The sequence below is a fragment of the Erpetoichthys calabaricus genome, chromosome 18 (assembly GCF_900747795.2).
Source record: "Erpetoichthys calabaricus chromosome 18, fErpCal1.3, whole genome shotgun sequence".
NCBI lineage: Eukaryota > Metazoa > Chordata > Cladistia > Polypteriformes > Polypteridae > Erpetoichthys > Erpetoichthys calabaricus.
The window spans coordinates 38349490-38376634 of NC_041411.2; the positions used below are offsets into that span (position 1 = coordinate 38349490).

Below are 27145 nucleotides of genomic sequence, written 5' to 3' on the forward strand. Positions count from 1 at the left end.
CAGTTTTACTTTTAATAAATTTGCAAAAAACCTCATGTAAACTTTTTTCACGTTGTCATTATGGGGTGTTGTGTGCAGAATTCTGAGGAAAAAAATGAATTTAATCCATTTTGGAATAAGGCTGTAACATAACAAAATGTGGAAAAAGTGATGCGCTGTGAATACTTTCCGGATGCACTGTGTGTGTGTGTATATATATATATATATATATATATATATATATATATATATATATATATATATATATAACCTGACAATTTGTTAGCCTTCTTAATGGCTTCTGAACTCTGTCAGGAAGTTGATAGCCTAGAGTCCACTATGACTCCTAAATCCTTCTCATAAGGTGTACTCTCAACTTTCTGACCAACCATTGTGTATTCAAACCTAACATTTTTACTTTCTATGTGCAATACTTTACACTTACTGGTATTAAATTTCATCTGCCACAAATCTGCCCATGCCTGTATGCTATCCAAGTCCTCCTGTAATTATATAACGGATTCCAAATTATCTGCCAATCCACCTATCTTGGTATCATCTGCAAACTTAAACAGCTTGTTACTTATATTCCTATCTTAATCATTTATATATATTAAAATAGCAGCAGCCCTACCACTGACCCCTGCTGGTCACCACTCTTAACATCGGCCAGTTCTGATGAGGTTCCTTACACCATCACCCTCTGCTTCCTGTGTCTGAGCCAATTCTGCACCCATCTAAAAACATCACCCACTCCCACTTCTTTTAATTTGATGCCCAACCTCTCATGTGGCACCTTATCAAATGCTTTCTGAAAGTCCAGATAAATAATATCATATGCTCCACTTTGATCGTATCCTTTTGTTGCCTCCTCATAGAATTTCAGCATGTTTGTAAAACACAACCTCCCTCTTCTGAACCCATGCTGACTGTTCAGAATAACTCCTGTACTCGCCATGTGCTGCTCAATCTTATCCTTAATAATTCCTTCCATTACTTTTCCTGTGATGCATGTTAAGCTTACTGGCCCCTAGTTGCTTGGATCTGCCCTGTCACCCTTTTTAAATAATGGGATGATATTTGCCATTTTCCAGTCCTTCAGAATCTCTCTAGTGAGCAGCAACTTCCTAAACATGTGTGTCAATGGTTTATATACTGTATATGCTTACTTGGATTTACACGTACTAAAAATCATCACGATGCAGTGTCAAATTAAATTTATTATATGAAGACAAAATAATCCAGCTAATCCATTTATTAAACTGACACTATAAGCTACTACTCTTACGACGCGTGATATTCGTCTTAAATAAATTCAGCATAAAGATTTCACTTTCCCGCAGTCCGTGACAAAACCTATTTTTTTTTATCTAAAGTTTTCACAATTCTGATCAACATGTTCCTTAGACGTTTCACATTGGTTAGAATGGTGGCCAATATCCACTCATCAGAAATTCTGTGACCGATTGACTAAACGAGCTTTATGTGGATCAACCTAAAGGAGAAATACCGTAAATAAACTATATGGCTGTGGCATGGTAGTGATGCTGCGATCAATAAAGTATAGCGCCATACCACCCTGAAGAAACACGTACAGCGGCTGCCACCTATTCGACCCCCATTCTCTCCCCAACCACCCCTTGCATACGCTGTTTTCGTACTTGTCATAAGCTTGCAAACTTTCTGGCCTCATCTTTTAGCACAGAACAAGAATGTCATAAACACAAAACTATGAAAGCAGGAAAAGATGGGTTGGAGACGCATGAGCTCCAACAGTTAAACATGTTACTTCAGAATCAGTTCACGGTTTAAAACAAAAGACCCACTTAACTGCCCTCTCACCTCACTCGAGAAACGTCGCCTTTCCTGCAACTTGTAAACAAATCGTTCGTGTCCATCTCGGCGGAGGCCGCAGTCCTCTGACAGGCATTGAAACGGGCAGACTTGCGCTGGCCAGGGCTCGGGTCAGGGCCTCGGTGTGGACGAAGTTTACGCTACGTTCTCCCTTACCGTCCGTAACCACTGACCAGTGGCTTGTTGTGCCCACTGCCTGACACTCTTACGTTAACGTAAACAAACGTTTCGTTAATAAACACCAACGAGTGCCAATCCAGACACTGAGACACGACTCCACCTTCCGCAGGACAGACAGAGTCAGCGCAGCAGAGACATCTAGTGGCGTGATACGGTATAAGCCGTCTGTTCCACTTACAACTGCTATAGAGGGTTGAAGAGCATAGCCTGTGTAGAAATCACGCAGCCTTTTCTTTTCCATCTTTGCTTTGACGCTTTGCAATTACAAAAAATATTCGAAATCAATGGATGGGATGTGTGATTTTGTAATCAAAATCATAAAGAGTAATCTACTGCAGCCTTTGGGTCAAACTTCCCCTCAATGTAGAACATGCTATGTTCTTTGGGACTATCAGTTATATATCAATGAGATCACAAAGGATTTTTCAGTCGGGGACCCAGATGTGGGAGGCAGAGCTAAATTCGAAATCTGGTCACCAAAGTCGCTTGTGGCTAGATGGCCAGACCAATGCAAAAGTTCTTGGCAGAAAAGTGGCCATTAAAAGTACTTGACGACATACTGGACAGCTCTGAGAGCATTTTTAGATCACAAAATAGCAGGCACATTCATAAGTGGATCCATTCTGAGTCAATCTGAATTCAGCCTTCATCAAACGAACACAATTTAATACCACTTAGACACTCTTGAAGTGGATCTGACAGCACAATAGTTTCAATCATCAGTTGAAGTCATTCTAAGAAACCTTTTCAGTTAGAGACACATCTAAATTTCAGATTAGGAATCGTTCTGTTTTCATATTCATGACCGTTTTTGATTTGTCATCAATGAGTCTTTTCCATTTTCTTACTTTTGGTGGCATCTGTGGTGGCACGTGGTTTGACTTGGACCAGAAGCATCATGTCTTACGGTATGATGGACCATTGTTCAGAGGTCTTCAATACAAATGACAATACTTAATAACACCCTGCACACTTAAGTGTACTAGGGGGCTTTTCCCCCGGCTCGCTTTGCTTGCCAACCCCCCAGGCCTGCGCTACAACCCAGCCACTTCCCATCTTTGCCGCTCAATTATGTGGATTTCACTTTCACCAGACAACAAATCTTTTAATTCTCGTGGATACGCCTCTTCATTGGAAAGAAACACTACTTTTCCCTGATCGCAACATGAATTAGACGATCTACAAGTCTCCAACTTAAAAGTTTTAATCCGAACAATATATTCGATCTCTTTTCGCTGTTCCATTATTTCACCGAGTAATAATTTTCATTTGTTTGCGCTAATGCGATCTTTATCATTTTTTTCAGACTTTCAAATTTTAGTACTTTAATTAACTCTAACCTGCTCTGCATGTGTATCCTGCCAACATTTTTGAATTCTTTATGACAATTTACTTTGTCTTCTACTCTTTGTCTTTTATTTCCAGCTCCGGGCGTGGTTAAATCTCTTGGCACAAAGTCTCGTCTCGCTGGAAAAGTCATGTCTCCTCCCAGGCTAAAAAGTCTTGTCCCGTCCCATGATTTTTTTTTATTATAATAGAGACACATATACAGTAAATGTATACACACAGTGCCTCCTTGGCAAATTTCAAAGCTTCTTTGATATCAAAGTGAGCACAGATCTTTGCAAAGTGACCTACATTGATTACTAATACTGAATAAAATAGAAAATATATTTATTTTAGTATGAGCTGGTGTTCCATCATTCATATGAGCAGCTTCACCATCAGCTGCATGGGAACCTCTAAAAGTGGACCAGAGTAGAAGAGAAGACCACGTTGCTGTCTTGTATAGTTTTTGTGCCATTGCAATGGTCGTTGCTGGCTGCCTTAACCTTTAAGTTCGAGGACTAATTAATGACACTGACAAGTTGCATCCACCTGGACTGAGCTGGCATTTCATCAATCAAATGATCAGCCACCTTCAGGGGAACTTATGAAAAGAGCCAGCCTGCCACATTCCCACAATCTCCCACTGGTGTGACAAAGAAAGCCATCCTTCCGAGTATAGTAAACTACCCACGGCAGCAATAAAATGAGCAAAATCTGTTGGGTGGGCACTGGCAAGCACTATGCACTACAATACATACATTTACTGTATATCATATAGACAGTATATATGCATATACTGTACATATCTATCTATCTATCTATCTATCTATCTATCTATCTATCTATCTATCTATCTATCTATCTATCTATCTATCTATCTATCTATCTATTATACAGGGTGGGCCACGGAAAAGTAGCCCACCTCCGGCAATAGTATGACAAAATGAACAAGCAAGTGGATTGTTTTATTCGCTTACCCCCAAGTTACAATAGATGCTGAAAATGGTCCCCGTTCACGTCTATGCACCTTTGGGCACATCAGAGAATGTTGGCTGATACTGCCTGCAGCTCTTCAACAGTGATGCTGCAGATAGTGTTTGTGATGTTTTCCTTGAGTTCTTCCAGGGTATGAGGGTTGTTGGCGTACACTTTCTGCTTTAAATTTCCCCACAGATAAAAATCGCAATGGGATAAGTCCGGGGAATGTGGTGGCCATAAACTCTTGCTCACAGTTTGCTTCTCTGTAAACAGCTCATGAACCCGTGCCAGTAAGTCACGTGAGGTGTGGCATGTTGCCCCATCTTGTTGGAAAAAGCAGTACATTTTTTTCTTATGTTAGTTGGTCATAAAATTGTTCAAAAATGTCCAGGTAAACCGCAGTATTCACAGTTGATTAGAACAAAATTGGGCCCAGCATTCCTGTTCCTGACACTGTGCACCAAATGCCAATTTTCTGGTCATGAAGTGGCTACAACCTCCTCCAAAGAGCGTGGCACAGGTATTGGAGGTGGGCTACTTTTTCGTGGCCCACCCTATATATGTAAGGGCTGTGAATCGATTAAAAAAATTAACTAATCACATAAATTTATGAAATTAATTGCAATTAAATGCATCTAACACTAAAACATAATTATAAAATTAATACATAAATCATGAAGTAAAAAACACACTGAATCATAAACTTAATGTAGAATGAACAGGAATTTTAAAAAAATAATGGCATGGTTTAAATTTAAACAATGAGGTTAAACCTGAACGTTTAACAAAATAATAGTGCTGCCTGAGTTTAAATGCCTTTCTAAAAGGCAAGTTGGAAACAAGGCAATGAGAACGCTAAGTCAATATATTAATTCTCAAATTGGCTTAACATATGAGACAAAGACGTGTCAAGTTAAAAATGAAATGACCCAAACGACTGTTGACTTTTAATGGACTGCTGGACATTGGTTTAGTTGTCCCTCTTCTTTGGACAGTTTAGCAAGTGTAGAGATTTAAAGCTTTTCTGGTTGGTAGAATCGTGTTGCGCCTTGAGAGTTTTTGGGTTACAAAAAGTCTGCCAGCACAGAAAAACGATCGGAAAACACTGCGCGCCCTACACCTTTGCTCCTGGCACGCTAAAAAAAAAAGAGATCTCCTTAGCTTCCATCTCGCTTAAAAACTGACACCTTGCATTACTTGGATGGTTATGCTGTGTTCTTTGCATAAATTAGCGAAAATACTGAAAACTGGAATCATGGTTAGGGATAATCATTAAACTTCTATTTCGTAGAATTTTGTTATTATATTAGGGCAGTCAGCACTGTAAGATGGCTGGCAGACTAACGAGTTAAATTCAGAGGCACTAGAGAATTAGTTTGGTTTTAGTGCCACTCAAAGATAACCTATTTAGTACTTACCTGTATGTTATATGACTTTGATTCGATCTTCTTACCGAAATATTAGATGAAAGTAGAAAAGAGAGTGTAAGTTTAACCATCGCAATACTTCTCTAGCATTCCAGCTAGACTGCTCTAAACCCGCCCCCTTTCCTGACACTCCTCTGCATAAATCAAGAAAACTGACACCAGTGCTGCGTACCGTTGTGAACCGCGTGATGCGAAATATTAAACCTTTAAATGAAAATTATATTGCAGAAAAAATGTAAAGATAGTAGATAAACAAGGTACTGGATGTTTATGTAATTCTTTTGGTACACATTTAACTTATTTATATTATTGTTTCGTAATGTTAAAAAAAAAAAAAAGAAATGCCGCTCGGACCAAAGCACTGCATGAGGTGTTTGCTCCGCTACCAGCCCGGGATGCAACAATATTTTTTAACCCATTAAACAGACCACATTAATCGCAAAAAATAACGCGTTAACTTTCCCAGACCATATGGTATATATTGCATGATATACCTCTGTTTATTTTTTGGTAATATTCTTTGTATTTACAGTATGTGATGATCATCAGAGGTGGATGTGTGCAGAGGGTGCAGACCTATAAATACCTGGGAGTGCAGCTGGATGATAAATTGGACTGGACTGCCAATACTGATGCTCTGTGTAAGAAAGGACAGAGCCGACTATACTTCCGTAGAAGGCTGGCGTCCTTCAACATCTGCAATAAGATGCTGCAGATGTTCTACCAGGCGGTTGTGGCGAGCGCCCTCTTCTACGCGGTGGTGTGCTGGGGAGGCAGCATAAAGAAGAGAGACGCCTCACGCCTGGAGAAACTGGTGAGGAAGGCAGGCTCTATTGTAGGCACGGAGCTGGAGAGTTTGACATCTGTGGCAGAGCGATGGGCACTGAGCAGGCTCCTATCAATTATGGAGAATCCACTGCATCCACTAAACAGTGTCATCTCCAGACAGAGGAGCAGCTTCAGCGACAGACTGCTGTCACTATCCTGCTCCACTGACAGACTGAGGAGATTGTTCCTCCCCGTTAACATTATTCAAAGTTATTGACTGTCTGTATACCTGCATTGTTATCACTCTTTAATTTAATATTTTCTTTATCAGTATGCTGCTGCTGGAGTATGTGAATTTCCCCTTGGGATTAATAAAGTATCTATCTATCTATCTATCTATCTATCTATCTATCTATCTATCTATCTATCTATCTATCTATCTATCTATCTATCTATCTATCTATCTATCTATCTATCTATCTATCTATCTATCTATTTGTGTAGAACCCACCCTATATTAGTAATTACAGAGCAATGGTTTCTTAAGTGTTGGTATACTTATTACAATAAATTGTATTTAATTAACTTGAGTGACTGGGTCAGTTCGGGGTCACAGTGTAATCTTTGTTTTACTAGTTGAAATGCAGTTCAATAACGCTATGACCATATCCACTTACAAACACATGTTTTTGCTAGATGCAGTTTCGGGGCTTTCTTGAAGAATTTAAATTCCAGACCTGGACACTCTCCTTGCAGAATTTGCACATTTTGGCAATGTCTGTGTGGGGTTTGTTCTTGGTAGTCTGGTTTTCCTCCCATATTCCAAACATATGACGATGAGATTAATGGGCAGTTACAGACTGTAGATGTTCAGGTTACTTATAAAGGAAATTGTACCTGACAGAGAAGGAAAAGATGGGTGAGGGAGGTCTTAGCTCAGAGCCTAAAAGCCAGCTCCCAAGTACGTATAGGAAGAGACTCTTATAAAAAGCATTGAATACCTTATTAACAGCCTCATCGTTTATTTCAATAATTTGTACAAGTCAAGTTTGTTTTTTAGGGTATTGAAACATTTCTAAAGTATTGAAATTCTCTATGTGCTGCCACAACAGCATCCAGCTAGGATGCTACATCAGAAAGAATGGTGTTCTGGTTGAATCCCTTTGGAAACTGAATATGCATAGTCTTCTTGTGCTCTTGAGGATTTTCTGAATGAGCTGAATAAATATCTCCCACAACACAAAGACATGGTATCAAAGCTGGTCTTCAACACTAGACTGGTGCTGTGTGTGATGTTCTTCTTGTTACCATTTCTAATAATATTGATAATAATAATAATAATAATTCTTTACATTTATATAGCACTTTTCTCACTACTCATTTATCACTGTACTACTAATCAGCATAAATTCACCTCTCATAAAAATGTAATGTTCTTTTTATTTTTTTACTGTTTAACTTTCCTTATCTGAATTTCTTTAAAAATGTGCTTTTGTTCTTTATATATTGTAGGTACTGTATAACAAACACAGCTTCACACATGTGAACCAAGGTATCCAGCTGCAGTATGCTCAGAGGACACCAGAGGGAGCTATGGCAAAGTACTCGCAGGGCTTAGTAAAAGTAGCCCTAGAAGTGGCCTGCTTGTAAATAAAGGCCTGAGCAGAACACACACGACCGTCTTCTATCCGTGTACACTTATGGGCAGCTAAGTCTGGATGTGAGTGGCACACAGCAATTTTTCTAGGGCTTACATATCACAGGCTGTCTTAAAAAGCTGATACTATTATTGTCCAGGGTTTCCTCCTGCCTTGCACCCTATGCTAGCTGGGATCGACTCCAGCCTACCTCATTACCCTGGTCTGGATTAAGTGGGATTATTAAATACCTTGGCTGCCCTGTGAAGGCATTTTTCCTTCTTACCAATGATGCGAAGTCCAATAGTAATTGCACCATACAGAGATAATTTAAGTCTCAGGTTGAAAGGCTTTTCATTAGCCACATGAAAGTATGCTTAAAACTGCACGAATGTTCCTTCTAGAGGTTCATCTGATGTTACATTTAATGCATGATGTTGTTTTTGTTATTAACTTGTTCTGCAATTGTTTTTAACCAACAATATTAAAGAATAATACAATACAAAAAGAAAGAAATCAAAACATAAAACCAAAAACAAATATGAAAAAAAATACAATTAAAAAAGATGAAACCTTTGGACAGAGCCCTAAATAAGACATTAGAGCAAAGCAAGATTTTGTATAAGTCTTAAAGATCAATGATTCACTGGCACCGACACTTGTTAGGGAAAGATTTATTAGGAATATCTGGACCATTTTCTTTTGTTTTTTGGTCTACAATTTTTGGTTAACACTTTGTGCTTTGGCGTGTTTGTTTTTCTTGCCTAGGTTTTTGACTATTCCTTCATTTTTCCACTTAAGCACCATTTATTCTTATTCTGCACTACCTTCAAACCTATTACTATGATGTTTCACTTATCGGTTTACACTTTGGCTACAATAGTATCCACTCTGTGTGGTGTGTTCCTTATCTATTGTTGGTATTGCATTTTTGTTACTATTCTGCTTGAAACATGTATGTCTACTATGTGGCATTTCACAGTCCCAAACTCTTGACACAGCTATAAAACAAGTCTCTTTCCCTCCACTCCTCCCAGGTGAGCTTAGTCTGAAACCTCTCCCGACTCTACTTCCAGAGTAGATGAAGGTGGTCCCTTTTATGCCGGACCTGGGTATACTTAGTGTTAAGGAGGACATATTCCCAGTGTGAGGCCTCACCTGGACTATCAATGGCCTTTCTATTACAAAATAACACTACTAAAGAGAGCCCAGAGGAGAGCAAAATTATTAATTCTAGGACTATGGTGTCTGAACTATGAGGAAAGATCAAATGAATTAAATTATGTAGTTTGAGTGAATGGAAATTAAGAGGTTACATAATGCAAATTTTAAGATTATCAGTGGAATTACCAAGGTGGATACCAGTTGTTATGACAAATGTGTTCTGAGATTTTTATAAGAAAGACAAATTTTGAGGTAAGGTAGTTGTAGTCACTAGTCATGGTTTCAAATAGTGGCAATGTGGTTGATTATCATGTACTGTAGAGAAATACAGGTTGAGAGCATGCACTGATGCAGTGCCTTGCTGCACCCACCACACGACAAACCACCTCAGGATACAAATAAGAATCTCACTGGAGTCTACTGGTGACAACGGCGGTCCTATAAAGCTATAAATAGCTTCTTGTTGTATTGTGAGCTCTGTAGCATTAGCATATGACATCATGAGCTCCGTTTTATGTAAAGGTACGTGGAGTGCAGAGCATCACCATTAAATCATTACTTGTGTCAGAGGAGATACGTAAAGCTGAAAAAGAAGGAATAAAATAGGCGTTGTGCTTAGTGTGTAGATGTGGACTTAGTTAAAGCTGAATCTCACACCAAGGGCTCCAGATTGATCTTCAGAAGTCGGTGTGTCTGGTTTGACCGTGAGCCTAGTTCTCCATTTGTTTTAATGCCTTGATAGTTTTTAGACTTTCTGGATGTAGAACTATTTTTATAATTAGACTTTCGCTATGTCTAGGTGGTTACTTCAATTCTTGCACTGAAGAGATAAATAAAATAAGCCATCTTGCTACCCAAAAGAAAAAATAATCCCTTTTTTATTTTTATGGCCTGATAGAATTTTGACAGAGAATATACAAACACCACAGATATTACCACTTCTTTTACTTTATTGGCCATACACATCCATCTCCCTCTGAAAAAGGGACATCACTGGACATTGATTTTTAAATGATGACAAAGCTAAAAAAAGAGATGCACAAATGGCATTACAAACAACCAGCTATGCTTTTGTAAGACAGCATCAAAAAGCTCGTGGGAAGATGTGAGAATAAATATAAGTTGAAGTGTTTTATTCACATTTTTTAAATATTTTAATTTAATTGAGAAATTACACTTTCTTTTTGGTTCATGGATAAATTTCTGTATAGGAAAAAATTTATCTAAATTTTGAAAATGAATTAAATATTTGACCTGAAGAATTTAGTCTGATTGCAGTAGCCATTGTATCTGGTTAAAATATTATGCTATGACATGTAAAAGTGTATCTTAAACTTGCTTTTGAGCATATAAGACACTTTATTTTTTATCATTCTACTTTTATGTATAAAAAAGTGATTTGGTTTCCTAACAAAGCTATTGGTGCATTTTGTAGTGCTTCTCAAAAACAGCAGCTGACATAAAGTACAGGTGTTGCTGTCTTAAAATGGTAATCATATTCTTCCCTCAGTTTTGCAATTGTATTAATTATTAAATAATTCTAAAGTGCATCTATAAGAAGACCATATATTTTAAAACATTCAATGTGTAAATAAATGTGAACAATGAAACCTTCCCTTGTACTGAAACAAAAAGCATCAAAAAGTGCGAGAATGTTTTCAAGCAATAGCCAAACCTTCTCTGTTATCTAAAAGATGGACATTATAATTAAACCAACCAACAATTAATCAAGTCTTCCACAGGCTTATATGGACTTAGAGAGTCCATTCCTCCATTCTGATCCCACCCAGCACAGGAAGAAACTGCAGAAGGTCACACTCTCTGATTTTCTCAAACTCATTGACAATAACACAATTTCAAGTAATAAATCTGCTTAGTTTTCACATTTTTAGGACACATACAGATAAAGGAGTATCTACCTATGTAAAAATCTGGATTAATGGAAAAAGCAGATTCAGAAAAGCAATGAATAAGTCAACCTTATTGCAGGGTGGCATTTGTGTTGAGATTGGAGTATGCATCACTTAATGTCTACTTTCATTTTATCAAAGTTTTGGCATAGCCAGTTAAAATCAGTTAAAATTATTCAGATGATTTTTTCCTACTATTGTAAGCACACCCAACAAAGTACATTCAGTGATGGCCGATGATCTTTACCAGCTTTATATAATTTCTCTCTATTATAATAAAAAAATGTTGGGACGAGACAAGACTAATCCTGTGACGAAACGTGACTTTTTGAAGAGACTTTTTGGAAGGAAGTCCCGTGAGACAAAGACTTTTGCCATGAGATTCTTTCAAGTCAGGCCCTACTTACAACTATTTTCAAACAAGACCATAGTCATCAGCTGCATTCTGGCACTTAACCTGGACAGATACCAATCCATTAAAGGGCTTACTTATGAACACACATACACACTTACGAAGATTCAGTTTAGAATCACCCATTCTTCTAAATATGGCAGCGAGAAACGATGAAGTCAAACAAATTAACGTAACAACTGTCGATCGGTTACACATCAAATTGATTAATTGCATATCAATAGACTATGCTGAAGCAGTTGGTGGTGATCGTGCAGAAGATGAAATCATCAATTTACAATATCCCATAGCATGTCTACAACTGTTAACACCGTCCGGTCTTCCACCGGCCGAATTACTGTTGAAAGGATGATGAATTGTAATGTTATTGCGTAATTTATGTATGAGTGATGGACTATGCGAAGGAACAAAACTGGCTGAACAATTCTAATATGTAAATTTTTAACAGGCGACAAGAAAGGTAATGTAGTACATATTCCATGAGTAACATTAGATAAAAAAGGAGATCTTGATATGCCATTCGTATTAAAACGTTTGCAGTTTCTCGTTAGAATAGCTTTTGCTATGACAATTAACAAATCACAGGGACAAACATTCGAAAAAGTCGGTTTATTTATTAGAGAGAAAGAAACGATATTCACTCACGGGCAGTTATATGTTGCATTGTTACGATGTAAATCCAAACATGGAATCAAAATTCAATGCGATCTTGAAGAAAAGTTCATTCCAAATATTGTTTCAACTGATGTTTTAAAGTAAAAGTGAAAATAATGCATATGTAACAATTCCCATGAAAATAACAATCTCTTTAAATTGTATATCTGGTTAAACAAACCCGGGGGTTGGTGAGCGAAGCAAGCAGGAGGCGGAACCCCCTAGTCTTTTATAAAATATGTTAGGTTTGATATACAGCAGTACTCTAAATAAAAACATAAAGGAAACGTGTGTGCAAATGTAACACATATTGTCATAACAAGCTGATCCTACCTACTACACTGCTAGAAAAACTTAGACATGTAAGGGAACAATTTTCTCTATACATTTGTAAAGCGCTGTGTTGTGGTGTGAAATTTTGTATATATGTTCATAAATATGTTGTATGTCTTTATTTGTAACTTAGACAAAGCAATGTCATATTCATGTTTCATTGGTGAGAAGCTTTTATGTTTAAAGAACCCACAGTCTTTAAGACTGACTGAGGAATTTTATGGCAGAGTTGGGGGAAGTGCTTAAAATCAGCCTGGCAAGTGATTCTCTTAGCTGGAAAGCTTTACTCAACAAATGTTTTTTGGGGGGCAGATGTGAAAATAAAGCAATTAGGAGATGTGCCACACCAGAATTCTATTGGTCTAAAGTTGGCTGTTTGGGATTGGTTTGAATCAGAAACTATTCTGTACCACGACGACCAATTGGCTGTAGCATTTGAACAGAGAATGTATGAATTCAGTTGCTTTACCCCTCCCTATCTCTCTTACACTGTCGCCATGAAGAAGCATCTCTCTGTCACACCATTGCCATGAAGAGCACAACTCAGCAGCCATATTGAGACAGCCTGTCCTGAAGAAAGCTAGAAATGATAACTTAACTAGACACATTTAAAGTAACTTCACGTCTGTGTGCCACTTGAAACTACTCATCAGCATTTATCATGTTGTATGGTTGCCAATACTCACATGTATTTTGCTTCATTATTATTATTTAATGAATATTATCGATAGTACATTATTTAATGTTGTAACTTAACTCCTGCTTGTCTTTTACTCCATGTAATTGTCTGGAGAGAAGTTTTAAAGTACAATACCTTATAAACAGGGGGAAGTCTATGGGATTTTAGACAAAGGCTACACAATAAACAATACAAAAGGAGAAAGTAAAGTAATATAGAACTCTACCAAGACAAAACATGATGCTAATTGTGCCTGCCTGTTTAATTAAGGCATTCTGTATCATTTGTACATAAGACATTACCAAGTGCGTGATGATATAATGACAATTAATACTAGAATTCTAGAAGAATTTATAGGTAAGAGGTCATATTCAATGAATCGGACATATACCTAAGACTTTAAATCTTTTTAACTATCTTGGGACCTTTAGATAATACTAAAATATACAGTAGGTGTGTTGAAAGAGTATACCATTTATTTATATGTTGATTGCTGCAAACTGATATGTTTCTTTTCTTGAATCTCCCTCATGCAAATGAACATAACTTACTTACTTAAAAATCATTACTTTGTTATATTCGTTAGTTTTGTCATACAGAACTGTGCTGTTTATATGGCAAATTCCCACGGGCTTGTTGTAATAAAGGACCTCCAGCAGGAGGAGGTATTTATAATGGTGATATCAACTTTTCTTTATTTAAAATGCTATTTTCTCTGATACATGCCTTAATAGTTACTGCAGTAATGTAGCAAACCCCTTTTGAGATATCTTTTACAATCACTGGTTGGGACAGGAGTTTAAATCTTGTCAGTGTGTCCTAGTGGCTAAGGTATCATACTTTATATCACTAGGTTAACTGGCCCATTCTCCACTCACTGTACAACTTCATGTGAGTCACATAACATTCTTGTCCCTTACTCGCAGGAATTAAACAACAGTTATAATACATTTTCTAAAATTGTAATGATGGTCAAAGTAAAAAGTGTTAACATAGTCTTTGGTTTGTTGCTTTCCAATTCAGAATGCTGGATTGAGTCTTTTAGACCTATTCTTTTCACTTTTTACGGGAAGGGTTTTCAGACTACTTTACTTTTGGATTGGGGCTTTAATTTTCACTTCTTTGGGTTGCATAATTCTTCTCTTTCTAATTTCGTTGGTAAGTTCCCTTTCTCAGGCTGGCTGCTGCAGCCTTTTTCATTTACTTCAAAGTCAGACATAAACAGACGTAACCAACAATCCCTTGCTCAAAAAGAACACAGCACACAAAAAATTGCAAGCTGTAAAATGTCATCCGTGAAAACCAAGGCAAGATGCACTTGAGGCTTGATCATAGAGAATACAAACATTGAAAAGCTGGCATTGACAAGTTCAGCATTTACAAAGAAATGAAAATACAGCGCCCCTTGACACTTCTCACTCTGATATGTGGCATTTAAAAATATTGCCATTTTCTTCCATTTGAGACTTTGATGCCCCTGATCAGACACCGAATAGCACATACATTGCACAAATAAAGTGATACAGACTAAGACAGACATTAATCTTTCCAATAATATTATTATCTGGTCATACATGTATGTTTAAATGGTGTGCCCCATTCAAATTCTAAGCTGATGATTCTTGTTGTGTGTCATTGTACCTCTTTATACATTCAAAACAGCATTCCTCCTCTCTAGAGACTTAACTGGCAAAGGCACAAAAGCAGAGTCCAAATTTTCAATGTGAAGGTTGTCGATAACATTCTTAAGCACATATATGGCATTCCTGGCATATGTGCTATATGTAGCCCTGTGTCAAGTTAGTACTTTGATGGTTTAAACATTTGGAAACAGTTGCAGTTGTGGCACTCTTCCTTCATGCTTTCTGTGGTCCACTGCTTTCATGACAGACATTAATTAGATTAGCACAATTTAAATGACATCTTCCAGATGGTGAAATGACTGGTTTATAAAATAAAAATAAACAAAGTTAAAAATGTGCTCCTTCTTTTTATATACAAGACTTGTGCATAAAGATGTCAATACATTGTATCACTTTACCACTATGGCAAGACGAAGATTAAACTGCTTGGATTCTAGATAATGTTGGTGGCATGTGGATGACTCTCATAACCCATCTAGTGTCTTATTACTAAACCCAGCACATTGTGAGTACAGAAGATGGTGAAAAAAGTCTTCTAAACACTTAACTATTTGGCTTCTTCCTAGCTGTCCCACTATTGCTTTGCAGAACAAGATATCCTACATTCGCACAAACTGTACAGCCTTGATAAATACTCATGATCACCCAAGCAGTGCAGCAAATAATTGTTCTTAATTTGCGCTGATATTATTATTCTTAAATCCTGGCAAATACTGATATGATCACAGCTTGAGGAGCAAATACGTCTCACAGTGTCTGCAAAGCTTTTTTAAAGATGCAACATCCCATCATGCTGTGCAAGTCCAGTTAAAGATGAGTGTCCTCCTCGTAATTTTCCATGTCTTCTCTTGTCGGTTTGTTAATTAAAACTTGCCAGTTATCTGCCCCTTCCACCGTGACCCCGTTCATACTCGGCTTCTTTTCTTGCATCTCTGATTGGCTGTCAGTTGTGATGTCCAGTGTTGGATTGTCATGACAACCATTTTCAACAAAATGGAGCTCTTCACCAGGTGACTAAAGCAAATTGAGAGGAAAAAAACACAAGAAAACAGAAAAAACAGCTTAATTTTGTCAAACATTATTTACTGTCCCAAGTGGTTTTGTATTGTAAATTACAAAATGTGACAGAGAAACGAATTACATATTCTGCTTATTATTCATCTCTCAAGTTTCTGAAGCCACTTTATTTGGTTCTCAGTATTTAAGTCCCAGAAGACACTGGGTATCTCAACCTTCAGAGATCTTTATATTGATATTGTGTTTGCAGCTTCTGATAAGCTCTGTTACTTTTCTATTTACAGGTTAGGAACTTTGTAAAAAAGAATTTGCCTAACTTTCCAAATCCTCTACCAACATTCAGACTCAAAAATACTTTAACTAATCATGAGAAGACTATTGGCAGCATCTGAAGACATTACCAATCACTGTCAGGGTGCTTGCTGTTGGACCTCCTTTGGCAATGCTGGGAAGGAGATCTCTCCATCGATATCTCAGATAAGAAGTGGGACTCAATAGGTTATAATATTAATTCTTAATCTGTTTACCCAAAATGAAACGTGTACACTCAATGCATCTCTCAAAAGTGAAATTATCTAAAATATATTAGGAAAGGGTAGTGGAGATTTTAATATTCTGAAGAGCAAGGCACGGAATCACTCATCTATAAAATATTTCAATTTAAACCATCTTTTAACCATTCATAAAATTTCACACTATCAAAATGCACAATAAAATTATTAAATTTCTCTACATAAATCCATTATTTTATGCTAAAATAATCATTAATGTGTTTGTAATAAAAGTATAAATGAATCTACTAAAATCTGCAGAGAGGTTTTAAAACCAACAGGTGGTTCAGGAAGACTGTCCCTGCTGGTTTATCTATAAAACTGAAATTAAAACAGACCAAAATATACTTCCATAAAACTTTTATATAATTGATTCAAATAAAGCATAAATAATAAATGGCCTAATAAATGAACATTAGTTTAAAATTTTCAAACCTAATATTTCAATTAAGGTATTTATAATGATCAAAAAAGAATATCATGAGGTTTGTATTTGGGCCCCAGGGGAATATTTAACTTTAGGGCACCCAAGTACAATCTTTAAGATCAAGGATATAAAAAGGAATATTTTAAGATTAGGGTTAGGGAAGGGCATACTACCAATTAAGTTAAGGAAAGGAATGTGGGAGGGATGGGGAACCTTTAAAATTAAACTAAAAGACTCAAAGACTTCATCCAATATTCTGAAAATGTTATCAGCCATCTCCGGGGTCAAATATTGTTTCTGATCTGGTTGTCTATCTAATCTGAAATCCTGATTAAGTCTTGTGTCAGGTAAGGTTAAGACAAATTAATTAGACTCAGCAATATTTCATAAAAAATCTTTTTGTTTTTACACTTATTCTGATAGGATGGAATTTAAGTTTAGAAGGTTGTTGCTGATGGAAAACATTTATGTATTACTATTGAAATGCTAGAAAGAATATCATTTAGTTGTGCTTCTAGACACTCCAATATACCAATTGAAATGATCGACTTTGTAACATTAACCTGAACCGTCAATTGATAAGGGACTGGTGGTTGTTGCAATCTTTATAGAGATGAGGACAGTCCCTTGATGGTGATGGGCAGGTGGTACCACCTCTTGGGGCACTGCCCACAATATACATGGAACATAATGGAAGATACACAGATACATAGATATTAAATAACCAACAATATTTACATAAATAAAACAAACAAAAATTAACTCTAGCTGGTGGGTAACCCTTACTTAAGTGTGAAAATGGGAGCATATTTTGACCAATACTGGGTAAGAGCAAACAATATCTCTGCTACACTCCAAACATTTTCCACAATAAAACATGGGCAATTCTAAATTGGCACATAGTGAGAGAATATGAATGTATGTGCTTTGTGATGAACTGGTGTTCTGTCCATTGTTTTTTTTTTTCACTCAATATGCACCTAATGTTGCCAGAGCACGCACTGGCTCCTCTATAACCAAATTAATCTTTGGTACAAGTGTGTGGTGTAGTGCCAAAGGCTTTTGATTGAAAACCAAATGCTACAATCCCTCACCACTCTCTCACTGTCTCACTATGTGACTCTGAGCAAGTTACTAGAATTCCAAAGACTGTGACATGTTCTCTGCATGTCTGTGAGGTACCTCTGGGTGTCCAAATTTTCCTCCTACATCCTAAAAGTGTGAATCTACTATATAATGAAACACTAAGGTCTATGTGTCCAGTCCCTCAGAGCAATCTGATTGGTCAGTTTGGCTTTGGTGTGATTGGTCAATTTGGCTTTGGTGATGTGACGAAAGAGGAAGTGCAAATGTGAGACACATGAGAAGGAGTAAAGGTGTATGAGGTGTCAAGTATAAAACCAGACAAGAGGGGAGAAAGGCATCTCGAAAATGATGACAGAGTCTGAGAAGCAGGCTTTACAGGAATCCAAGCAGTTTAATCTTCGTCTTGCCATAGTGGAAAAGCACTGCTGTTGAATAGACGTTCACACGCATGTGAATACAGTCGAAAGGTACTGAAGGTACAAGCAGGGCAAGAAATAGCAAATATTTTTTAATTACTCTATTACCTGTCTTCCACAGCTAGTTTACAAAACGTAGCAATTCCAAGCTGGATCCATGTGTCTGAGTGGGCTTGAAATGTACTGTTTCGTTGTACCTTTGTTAACATCTCCACATAATCTCTATCCCAATCAGGGTTGGCGCCACCATTAAGGCAAATTAGGTGTTCACCTAGGGTGCAGATCATAAGGAGTAAAGAAACCCAGCCGCACAGGTTAGCTACTGAACAGTTCACACTAATAAACTTGGCCTAGGATGCAAAATAACCTAGCACCGGCACTGATCCCAATCAACTGTGTGATGCCCTGTTCTGATGGTTCACACATTAATAAGTTAATTGATTTTTTTTTCTTCTTTGTTCTCAATAGATGAAGCTTGTAGGTAATGTGAAAGAAAAAAAGTACTTGCAAGCTACGAAGGGTTAAAATCTGTTCTGCCTTAGTAAAAGGTTATTCATACAGGCACCTGCCATAAGACAGGGTGCAGTAAGCTGACCAAGGGTAACTTCCTTTTCTAGGAACGTGTCTGTTAGACACAGGAAAGATGACCTTTTCTTCTTTGGGGCCCCTCTGACACATACACAAAACAGAAACAGTTGGCCGATTTGCACAATATAAAATGAAATGCATATGTAAATATATTATGCTTATTGATAAGTAAGGGAAAAGGGGAGGGAGGAAAAATATTAGAAGCTGATCGAAAAAGGAGAAATTTGCTCTTCTCCCTTGCAGCATAGAATCCATGTACTCATCTGTGACTGAATAAAGACCGATTGATTGAACTATTCCTGTCTTCCTTAGAGATCACCTTCTACAGCAAGCTCTGTTCTGTCTGTTTTCACACCAGTAAAGTGTCTTATCCATCTTCTGACACTGCTAGCACCTATTTGAGCATCTTTATATCCATAATGAAGTAATAAGTAATTGCTAGCCAGGGAAATTTCTTCCATCGCAAGAAACTAAATCATCACACATTGCTGAAACAATATGTTTTTAGCTGTACATTTTTCACATTTTAGTATAAACACCTTACTGAGGCAGATAATTTTTTATTCAGGTGTGAGCTGACAAATGGAACTAAGATTTACAATACAACACATTTCAGTATTGTCAGGCTTTCCTTGTACTTGTTTTACAGAAGTTCTCCATTGTTACTATTAATCCGCACAATACACACCATCTTGTTTCTTCATTTCATGTGCATACAGTAAACAGAAGGAAAATATTAAAAATAAATGACCATTAAATAGGGTTTAAGATACTTGAAAGGCCTTGCTCATTTACAGTGACTGCTTATAGCCTTCCAAATAATTTATGTAATATTTTGTTAAGTGCTGTATAGTGGTCACCATAAAGACTGACTGAATGCTCACTTGAAGAATATCAATCATAACAGTTTAATTAAACATATGACAGCTTATCAACATGAACAAACTGCCTAGATAAAGGCTGCCTTCTTATTGTGCTTGACCTAACATTTAGCATCTCTGTTTTATGTCAGTATTCTCCGTCATACAGTGCCAAATCAAAATCCATTGAGCTAATTCATGGGGGCAAAAAATTATGTGATTGATCATTTCATGTTTTATATATACAGAGCACTTTGCAGAGATCTTGTTTCACTTTGACATTAAAGAGTCTTTTTCTGTTGATCGATGTCAAAAAAGCCAAATTAAGTCTACTGCTAATTCAACATTGTATAACACAGTGGTTCTCAAACTGTGGGGCAGGCACCCCTAGGGGGGGGCGCGAAGATGTGAAAAAAAGAAAACAATAATCGAAAATATGAAAAATACATCTATCGAAACCAAAACAAATTAACTTAAACTACATTCTGATACTAGAAAAATAAATATAGAGTTAGCTAAATGTTGATAAAAGTTAAGTAGGTATAGTAAAATATGCATCTATGATATATCATTAATTAGAAAAGAACAAATTGGTATTAGTGGGCTCCTTTCAAAAAAATGTTAGGGGGGGGCACAATTAAAACTGTTATGAAAACTTGGGTCGCAAATACTTAAAGGTTGAGAAACGCTGGTATAACAGGATAATGAGAAAACTTTCAAGCAAGTGAATACTTTTCATGAGTATTATAAGTTCATATTTTTATAAAATCTTTAAAGGTTATTGTTGATGAAGCTCAGCCTATAAATCTTGCATAGAACTGGAATGAACATGCGTCTGTGCTGAACCTGTTTAGTGCACTTCAGCATTGCAAGGTGTGGAGCCTATCCCACTAGTGTTCAGGAAAAGGCAGGAGCCAGTCCTGGAGAGGACAGTTTGACACTTGACCTGACACACATAATACTGCTGCCTCATGGAAATATCCAGAAAAAGACCCACACAGACTTGGGAAGAGCATGCAATCCCCTTGGCCAAGATTCAAACTCCATCTCCTGGACCTGAGAGGAAGCCATGCTAATGACGGCACAACTGAATCTCCCAGGAAAAGAAACGGTACTGTACAGTTTCATAGCCTACTCTACTTACCGAGCTTTTTAATTTTGGTAGCCGTCTCTGCCAGCAGATGTAGATGAATCCAGACACTATAATGACCACACAGATGGATCCAATAATGACCAGTACAACAAACAGCTTCCCATAATCACTCTGAGGTTGACTTGGCCAAGATTGGCAGCTGGTGGCTGTGGTGTAGTTTTGAATGCCAATCTTTAAAAGAAATAAAAATGATATAGATAGATAGATAGATAGATAGATAGATAGATAGATAGATAGATAGATAGATAGATAGATAGATAGATAGATAGATAGATAGATAGATAGATAGATAGATAGATAGATAGTTTAGCGTAGTCGGCAGGACAAAACAGATAGATAGATAGATAGATAGATAGATAGATAGATAGATAGATAGATAGATAGATAGATAGATAGATAGATAGATAGATAGATAGATAGATAGATAGATAGATAGATAGATAGATAGATAGATAGATAGACAAAAACTACAAGGTTCAAATATACACATTTAAAGTTTACGAGCTTAGCCTCCATGTAGTCTCTCATAAGTTGAGATGAGGATTGCAGTAAATAACAAAATGAAAGGCAAACCGACACGATACATAGGCAGTGACTAGTATGGACTCTAGCATACTACATATGGCTTATTATGCTAAAATGCTACTAGATAGCCTGAAATTGTCTTTTCAAGTCAGTGTTTTCCTGTACCCTGCTACATGTCCATACTTCTATGTTTGTACATTAGGCATCATGAATTCAAAAATCATGTCTAAATATAACAGCAAGAACTGTTTCATCACAGAGCACTTTGTGATTTAGCTAACCCTCATCATTCCTAATGTTTCACAAAAGATTCAGAAAAACCAATGACCCTCAGTAAATGTCAGTGTATTGTGTAATATTTGAAATGAATAGACAGAGTAAATGGTAATTTCTTATAGTTTTCATTATTTAAGTCCATTCTAGATAATGCCGTAAGGAACTTTAATAACCTCATTAAAACTTTGGTTATTCTTCGATCTAAGTACTATTGCTTTACAATGTACTGGGTTTGATTTATTCATCACGATTAAGAAAAAGAGTGACGCAGACCGACTTCTCATTCTGTCGTATTTATGAGCCAAGGTCAATGCAGCATTGTGCACTGACTGCAGAGCAGCTTTAGTCTTGAATCAGCAGCTCAATATTTAATAAAATGGGTGGGAGATGGAGAAAAACAAGCTACTTACCTCAAATAGACCTCTCTGAATTTCTCCAAGCATAGAGAGCACATCTTTTGATGGAATCACCCCTGAATAATTCAATAAAAGTGGAAAAGTAAAGAACAGAGGAGTTTTAAAATATTTTTAAAATTACATTTCACAGTGTATTAGATTGACATCCTGATATTTCGAACTTCAATGACACACCTAGGGTAACAGTATTCAGAATATTTATCTTTTTTTATCTTAAAACTTCTGCAGATTAGTTTTCAAATCTGTAATATTTAATGTTGAAAATTAAAAAGACATTTATTTAATGAAAGTGGGTGGCATGGTGGTGCAGTGGTTAGCAGAGCTTACTTTGCTGCTTCAGGGACTTTGATTGGATTGTCTGTATGGAGTCTGCATGTTCGGTATTTAAATTTTTAAAATATTTATGTTATTTATTTTAAAATTGCATCACAAAGTGAATAAGAAGTGAGAAACAAAATGATTCCACTCAATGGGATGAAATATTGTGTTTTTAGTATTCTTCTAGTATTCTTTTTTATAGTGAATGTCAATTATTTCTATTTTTCCATTTAATAAACTATATGATCCCTCACTCCGACTGGGAAATGAGGACAAACGTATCATAAGGAATGAAATGAGCTCAGTAAGGAACTTCTAACTCATTCAATTTTGGGAATATAATGGAGGATAAATCCAATCTTCATACTGTCACAGTTCGCCCCTCCTTAACATTGGGCAAGGAGCTCCTGATCTGTCTGAGTATGGCCTTTTCACTTTCAAAAGAGGACTCAAAGCATCTCAGGGAGCTCACGACCCAGACAGAAACCAGGAGTCCCTTAGCTCAACAAGCATTTATTATGCAACAATCAAATAAGAAGGTCCTGTGTCCAATGTTTCCTTAAATCATCTAGGGGTGCACTCTTTGCAAAAAATTAATAAATTAAATTACAGTCTGGAGATACAACCTATATTTTCATTATTATTAAATAACTATTTGATGTAGCGTCGTCCAGGAAATTTCCTAAGACAATGGTGATACACCTGTCCTTGTACTTTAAAATTTGGCATGAAATTGCCATTGATTATTCTTTTTGCACCAATAATTATTGTTATGTTTTCTTATAGCACTAAGAAAATGTTCTAAGTCAGGATGTAATCCAAAAACTAAACTTTTAAAAGGCTCTCGTAATTCTTCAAAAAGTGATAATATGATTTTTCCACTATTGCATCACATTTCACGTAATTCGTCAACAACAACAATTTCTTGCTTGTATAGCCCAAAATCACATAAGGATTGCCCCAATAGGGTTTAACAGGCCTTGTTTAATTGACAGTCTCCCAGCTGTGACTCTCCAAGAAGACAAGGAAAAACTACAAAAACAAAAATAAATCCATAAAATTGATATGACATCTACCTTACTGAAACAACACTGAATCATTTCCAATGTGCACTATTCTATGTTAGCATTGTTTAGAATTTCTCATGAAAATAACACTACAACTACTACCTTCTTCACTGGCCAGAGTCATCAGCAGTTGCTTGTCTTGCTTGTTGGGCTTTCCAAGAGAAATTAACCAAGACCCCTGGGGGCTGTCCATCTTTCTGGAAAAAGCTGTCTCCACCATGGCTAGCAGCCGATCTCCCATCTGCACTCGGAAAACTTCCTGGAGCAAACAATAAGATAAAAAACAAAGCATAAACACAGATGAAAATAATAGTAATGTGACTGGTGCAAATATTTATAATAATATAATATCATAATAATAAACAGCAATAGTAATAGAAAAATCACTAATAATGCTAACATGTGCACTGTTGTATCAACCATCAGCATTTATACCCATTTTTGTGATTTTTTTACAATTTGCCTTTTGTATGGTATTTATGGGTATAATTGTTTTTGCATTTCAGTGATTTTGGTGTTAAAGTGGTAAAACAAAATGTATCCTTGTGCATTCTATTATTTCTGTGTGAAATTGTGAATGTTTTGTTTATGACTATCCTGGGCAACTAAGATCTTCTGTACCTATCATTTCCTGTACGGTTACCTGGGGAACAAGGAGATGATGACAACTAATACTTTTTGTTTTGACCTCACTGGTGGCTTTGTCCCCTGCTCGCTTCACTCGCCAACCCCCAGGATTGCGCTACACACTAGCCACTTTGCATTTCCAACACTTGCCTATCTGGATGCGGATGTACAATTTAAACAGGTTGTTATTTTCATGTGAATTGTTACATATGCATAATAGAACTAACTATTTTACATTACAATGAGTAATTAACCATATTAAAAAATATAAAAATGTAATAATTTGAAAGTAAATTATGTTTCATGTTGCGTTAGAGATATTCGTTGTGTTATACGATTTTGTTCTGTTTGGCTTTGAAATACTTTTTAAATTTATACTTTTACTGTAAAACTTCAGTAAAAACTTTTTTTAAAATTAAATTTTAGTCAATATTGCATTGAATTTTGATTTCTGAATTTTGATTCTGTATTGTGACAACGCAACGTATAACTGCCTGTGAGTGAATTTTGTTTCTTTCTCTCTAATAAATAAACCAACCTTTTCAAATGTTTGTCTCTGTGATTTGTTAATTTTCTTTGAAAAAGCTATTCTAATGGGAAACAGTTAACGTTTTAATACAAATGGCATATCAAGGTCTCCTTTGGTGTCTAATGTTATCCGCAGAAGATGTACTATATTACCTTTCTTGGATATATCTTCTTTTAACAGTATTTCAGGTGGTGAAAGACCGAATGGTGTTAACGGTTGTAGATATTCTTTGTGATATTGTAAGCTGATGTTTTCATCTTCCGCACGATCACCACCAACTGTTTCAGCATAGTCTATTGATACACATTTAACCAATTTGCTGTGTAACCAATTGACAATTTTTGCATTAGTTCATTTGACTTCATTGTTTTTCGGTGCTAGGATTGCTCGTGTACTCATTTCTTTGGTTGATAAACCTTCGGGATGAAATTCTTCAATAAGATTTGGACATAATAAGTAATTTATTTGGGATCTTAAAGTGAGGAAAACGTAAAAATTTATAAGAGCTGAGAAAGCAAGAACTGTGTCTATCAAAAGCATTCACACGAATGAGAGGTGGGAGGACTGTGTGCATGCTTGAATATGGTTGAGAGGAGGGCAAAAGTCTTGTCTCACGGGACTTAAAAAAATCTCTTGGAAATAGTCTCGTCTCAGGTTTTTCTTTTATAACAGAGTGATATATGTGAGAAATTCCTCTTTAGATATTTATGTGTGCCAAAGACTTTTAATCTGCTTAACTATTTTGGGACTTTTAGATATAGAAACAATTGGGTGTGTATTTGATGTCATGTGCAACAGCAGCTGGCACATACCTCAGACTACGGGCATCTGTAGTCTTAAACAAGTTTCCAGAGTGATACAGACACGAAAGCTTCTTTAATAAAACTATAAAAGCTATTTATTATTTGTGTGTTGAATCACAGCCTCATGCCAAGCAATAAATTATTAATAAGATCAGTTCTTGTGCACTGACATAAGCAAAAAGCAAAGTGCAAATAAAAATAAATAAAGTCTCAGATTCTTTCTTTCTTTGCTCTCCCCAAAATTATTCAGGACAGAGAGACTTTACTCAACTCCTCAACAGGATACTTACTGACTCATGACCACTTCGCAATAGTGCCTCTCTTCTCAGAACTTCAATTAGCAGGCATTGTCATTTCCCATCTTGGGACTGTCAAAAGAATATTAGCAAAACCAATCAATTCCCTGTAGGACCTGTGGCGTCCTTCAATCTCAGGTTCTTTTCTCCACCTCAATAATCAATCTCAGGACTTAACCTTAGTCACCTTCTTCTCATATCATGGAGTTTGCAGAAGGCTGCTATGCTTCACCGATAAAGCACACCAACAGATGATTATCTTTACATTAGATATCTGTAGTCAGTCCTGGTTGGACAACTCTCCAATCCCATCCATAGGCTCGTATGCCAAGTTTGCATTGCTGTGTCCTATCTTCTAATTACAGTTCTTATTTCATGGGGTCTCAAAAACCCCTGCATCAGCATGCCCTCACATGAAATGGATCCATGGTCCATTTTCCTTTCTTGAACCCCACTCAGGTAAATCTTTCCCTCTGAACTCTCTTCAGGCCCTCGCAAAACTTCCGCTAACCCAGAACCTCACTTGGCCCTTGTCTCCTGCAGGAAATGGGGCACAACAGGGCACCTCCCACAAATGTGTATGTGATCTGATGGGCTTCTCACGCTCACACATGCAGAACTCTCTCACACTACACCCTTGCAGCTCTCCAAAATTCTTCACAAGCTTCCTGTACAACACTGTACCTCCTACTTCCATTGAGATGAATACAAAACTTTTTTTGTTTTTCACACTGAGGGGTAAACTAATACACCCTGTCGCACAATCCCAGTCTCTCATCTAGCCCCGGACATGGCCTACCATAGTTTCAAAGATTATACCATTTATCTATATGCTGATTGGTGCAATCTGATGTGTTTCTTAACTCTGTTATGCAGATGATCCTAACTTATTTTACTGCATATTAATGTTTTGTCATATTTTTCAGTCTTGTTACGGTGAACTGACCTATACACATACCAGGCTCCCTCAAGCTTTCTGTAATAAAGGATACCCATCTTGGAAACATTTATAATGGTGATCTTTATTGACTATTATTTAACACAGTATTTCCCTAACACCCCCCTTCTTAACTCTGGCCTTGAATTTGCCTTTGTTGAAGGCAAGAGGATTTTATTTAATTTTTTAATGTAATTTCTGTATTTTAACCTTCTTTGGCTATGCATTCCACCCCAGATTACCAGCATTACTTAATCTTGGTTGACATAATTATGACCATGTGAATCTTGTAGTGGAATTCAAAGA

At 36.7% G+C, this 27145-nt stretch overlaps 2 protein-coding genes across 3 annotated transcripts in view; both read right to left on the bottom strand.

Annotated features, from left to right (window-relative positions):
• Positions 1–2147, bottom strand: part of abtb1 (ankyrin repeat and BTB (POZ) domain containing 1) — a 63152-nt gene extending 61005 nt beyond the window's left edge. The window contains exon 1 of the mRNA XM_051921299.1: positions 1822–2147. Within this exon, the coding sequence (XP_051777259.1) occupies positions 1822–1877 (56 nt within the window). The 5' untranslated portion in view covers positions 1878–2147. The remainder of the gene's footprint in view (positions 1–1821) is intronic.
• A 13139-nt stretch (positions 2148–15286) lies between these two features.
• podxl2 (podocalyxin-like 2) overlaps positions 15287–27145 on the bottom strand; it is a 94830-nt gene continuing 82971 nt past the window's right edge. For both annotated transcript variants that reach the window (XM_051921298.1, XM_051921297.1), the window contains exons 5-8: positions 23750–23906; positions 22257–22318; positions 21037–21216; positions 15287–15961 (exon numbers count right to left, since the gene is read on the bottom strand). In XM_051921298.1, coding sequence (XP_051777258.1) covers positions 15755–15961; positions 21037–21216; positions 22257–22318; positions 23750–23906 — 606 coding nt within the window. In that variant the 3' untranslated portion in view covers positions 15287–15754. The remainder of the gene's footprint in view (positions 15962–21036; positions 21217–22256; positions 22319–23749; positions 23907–27145) is intronic.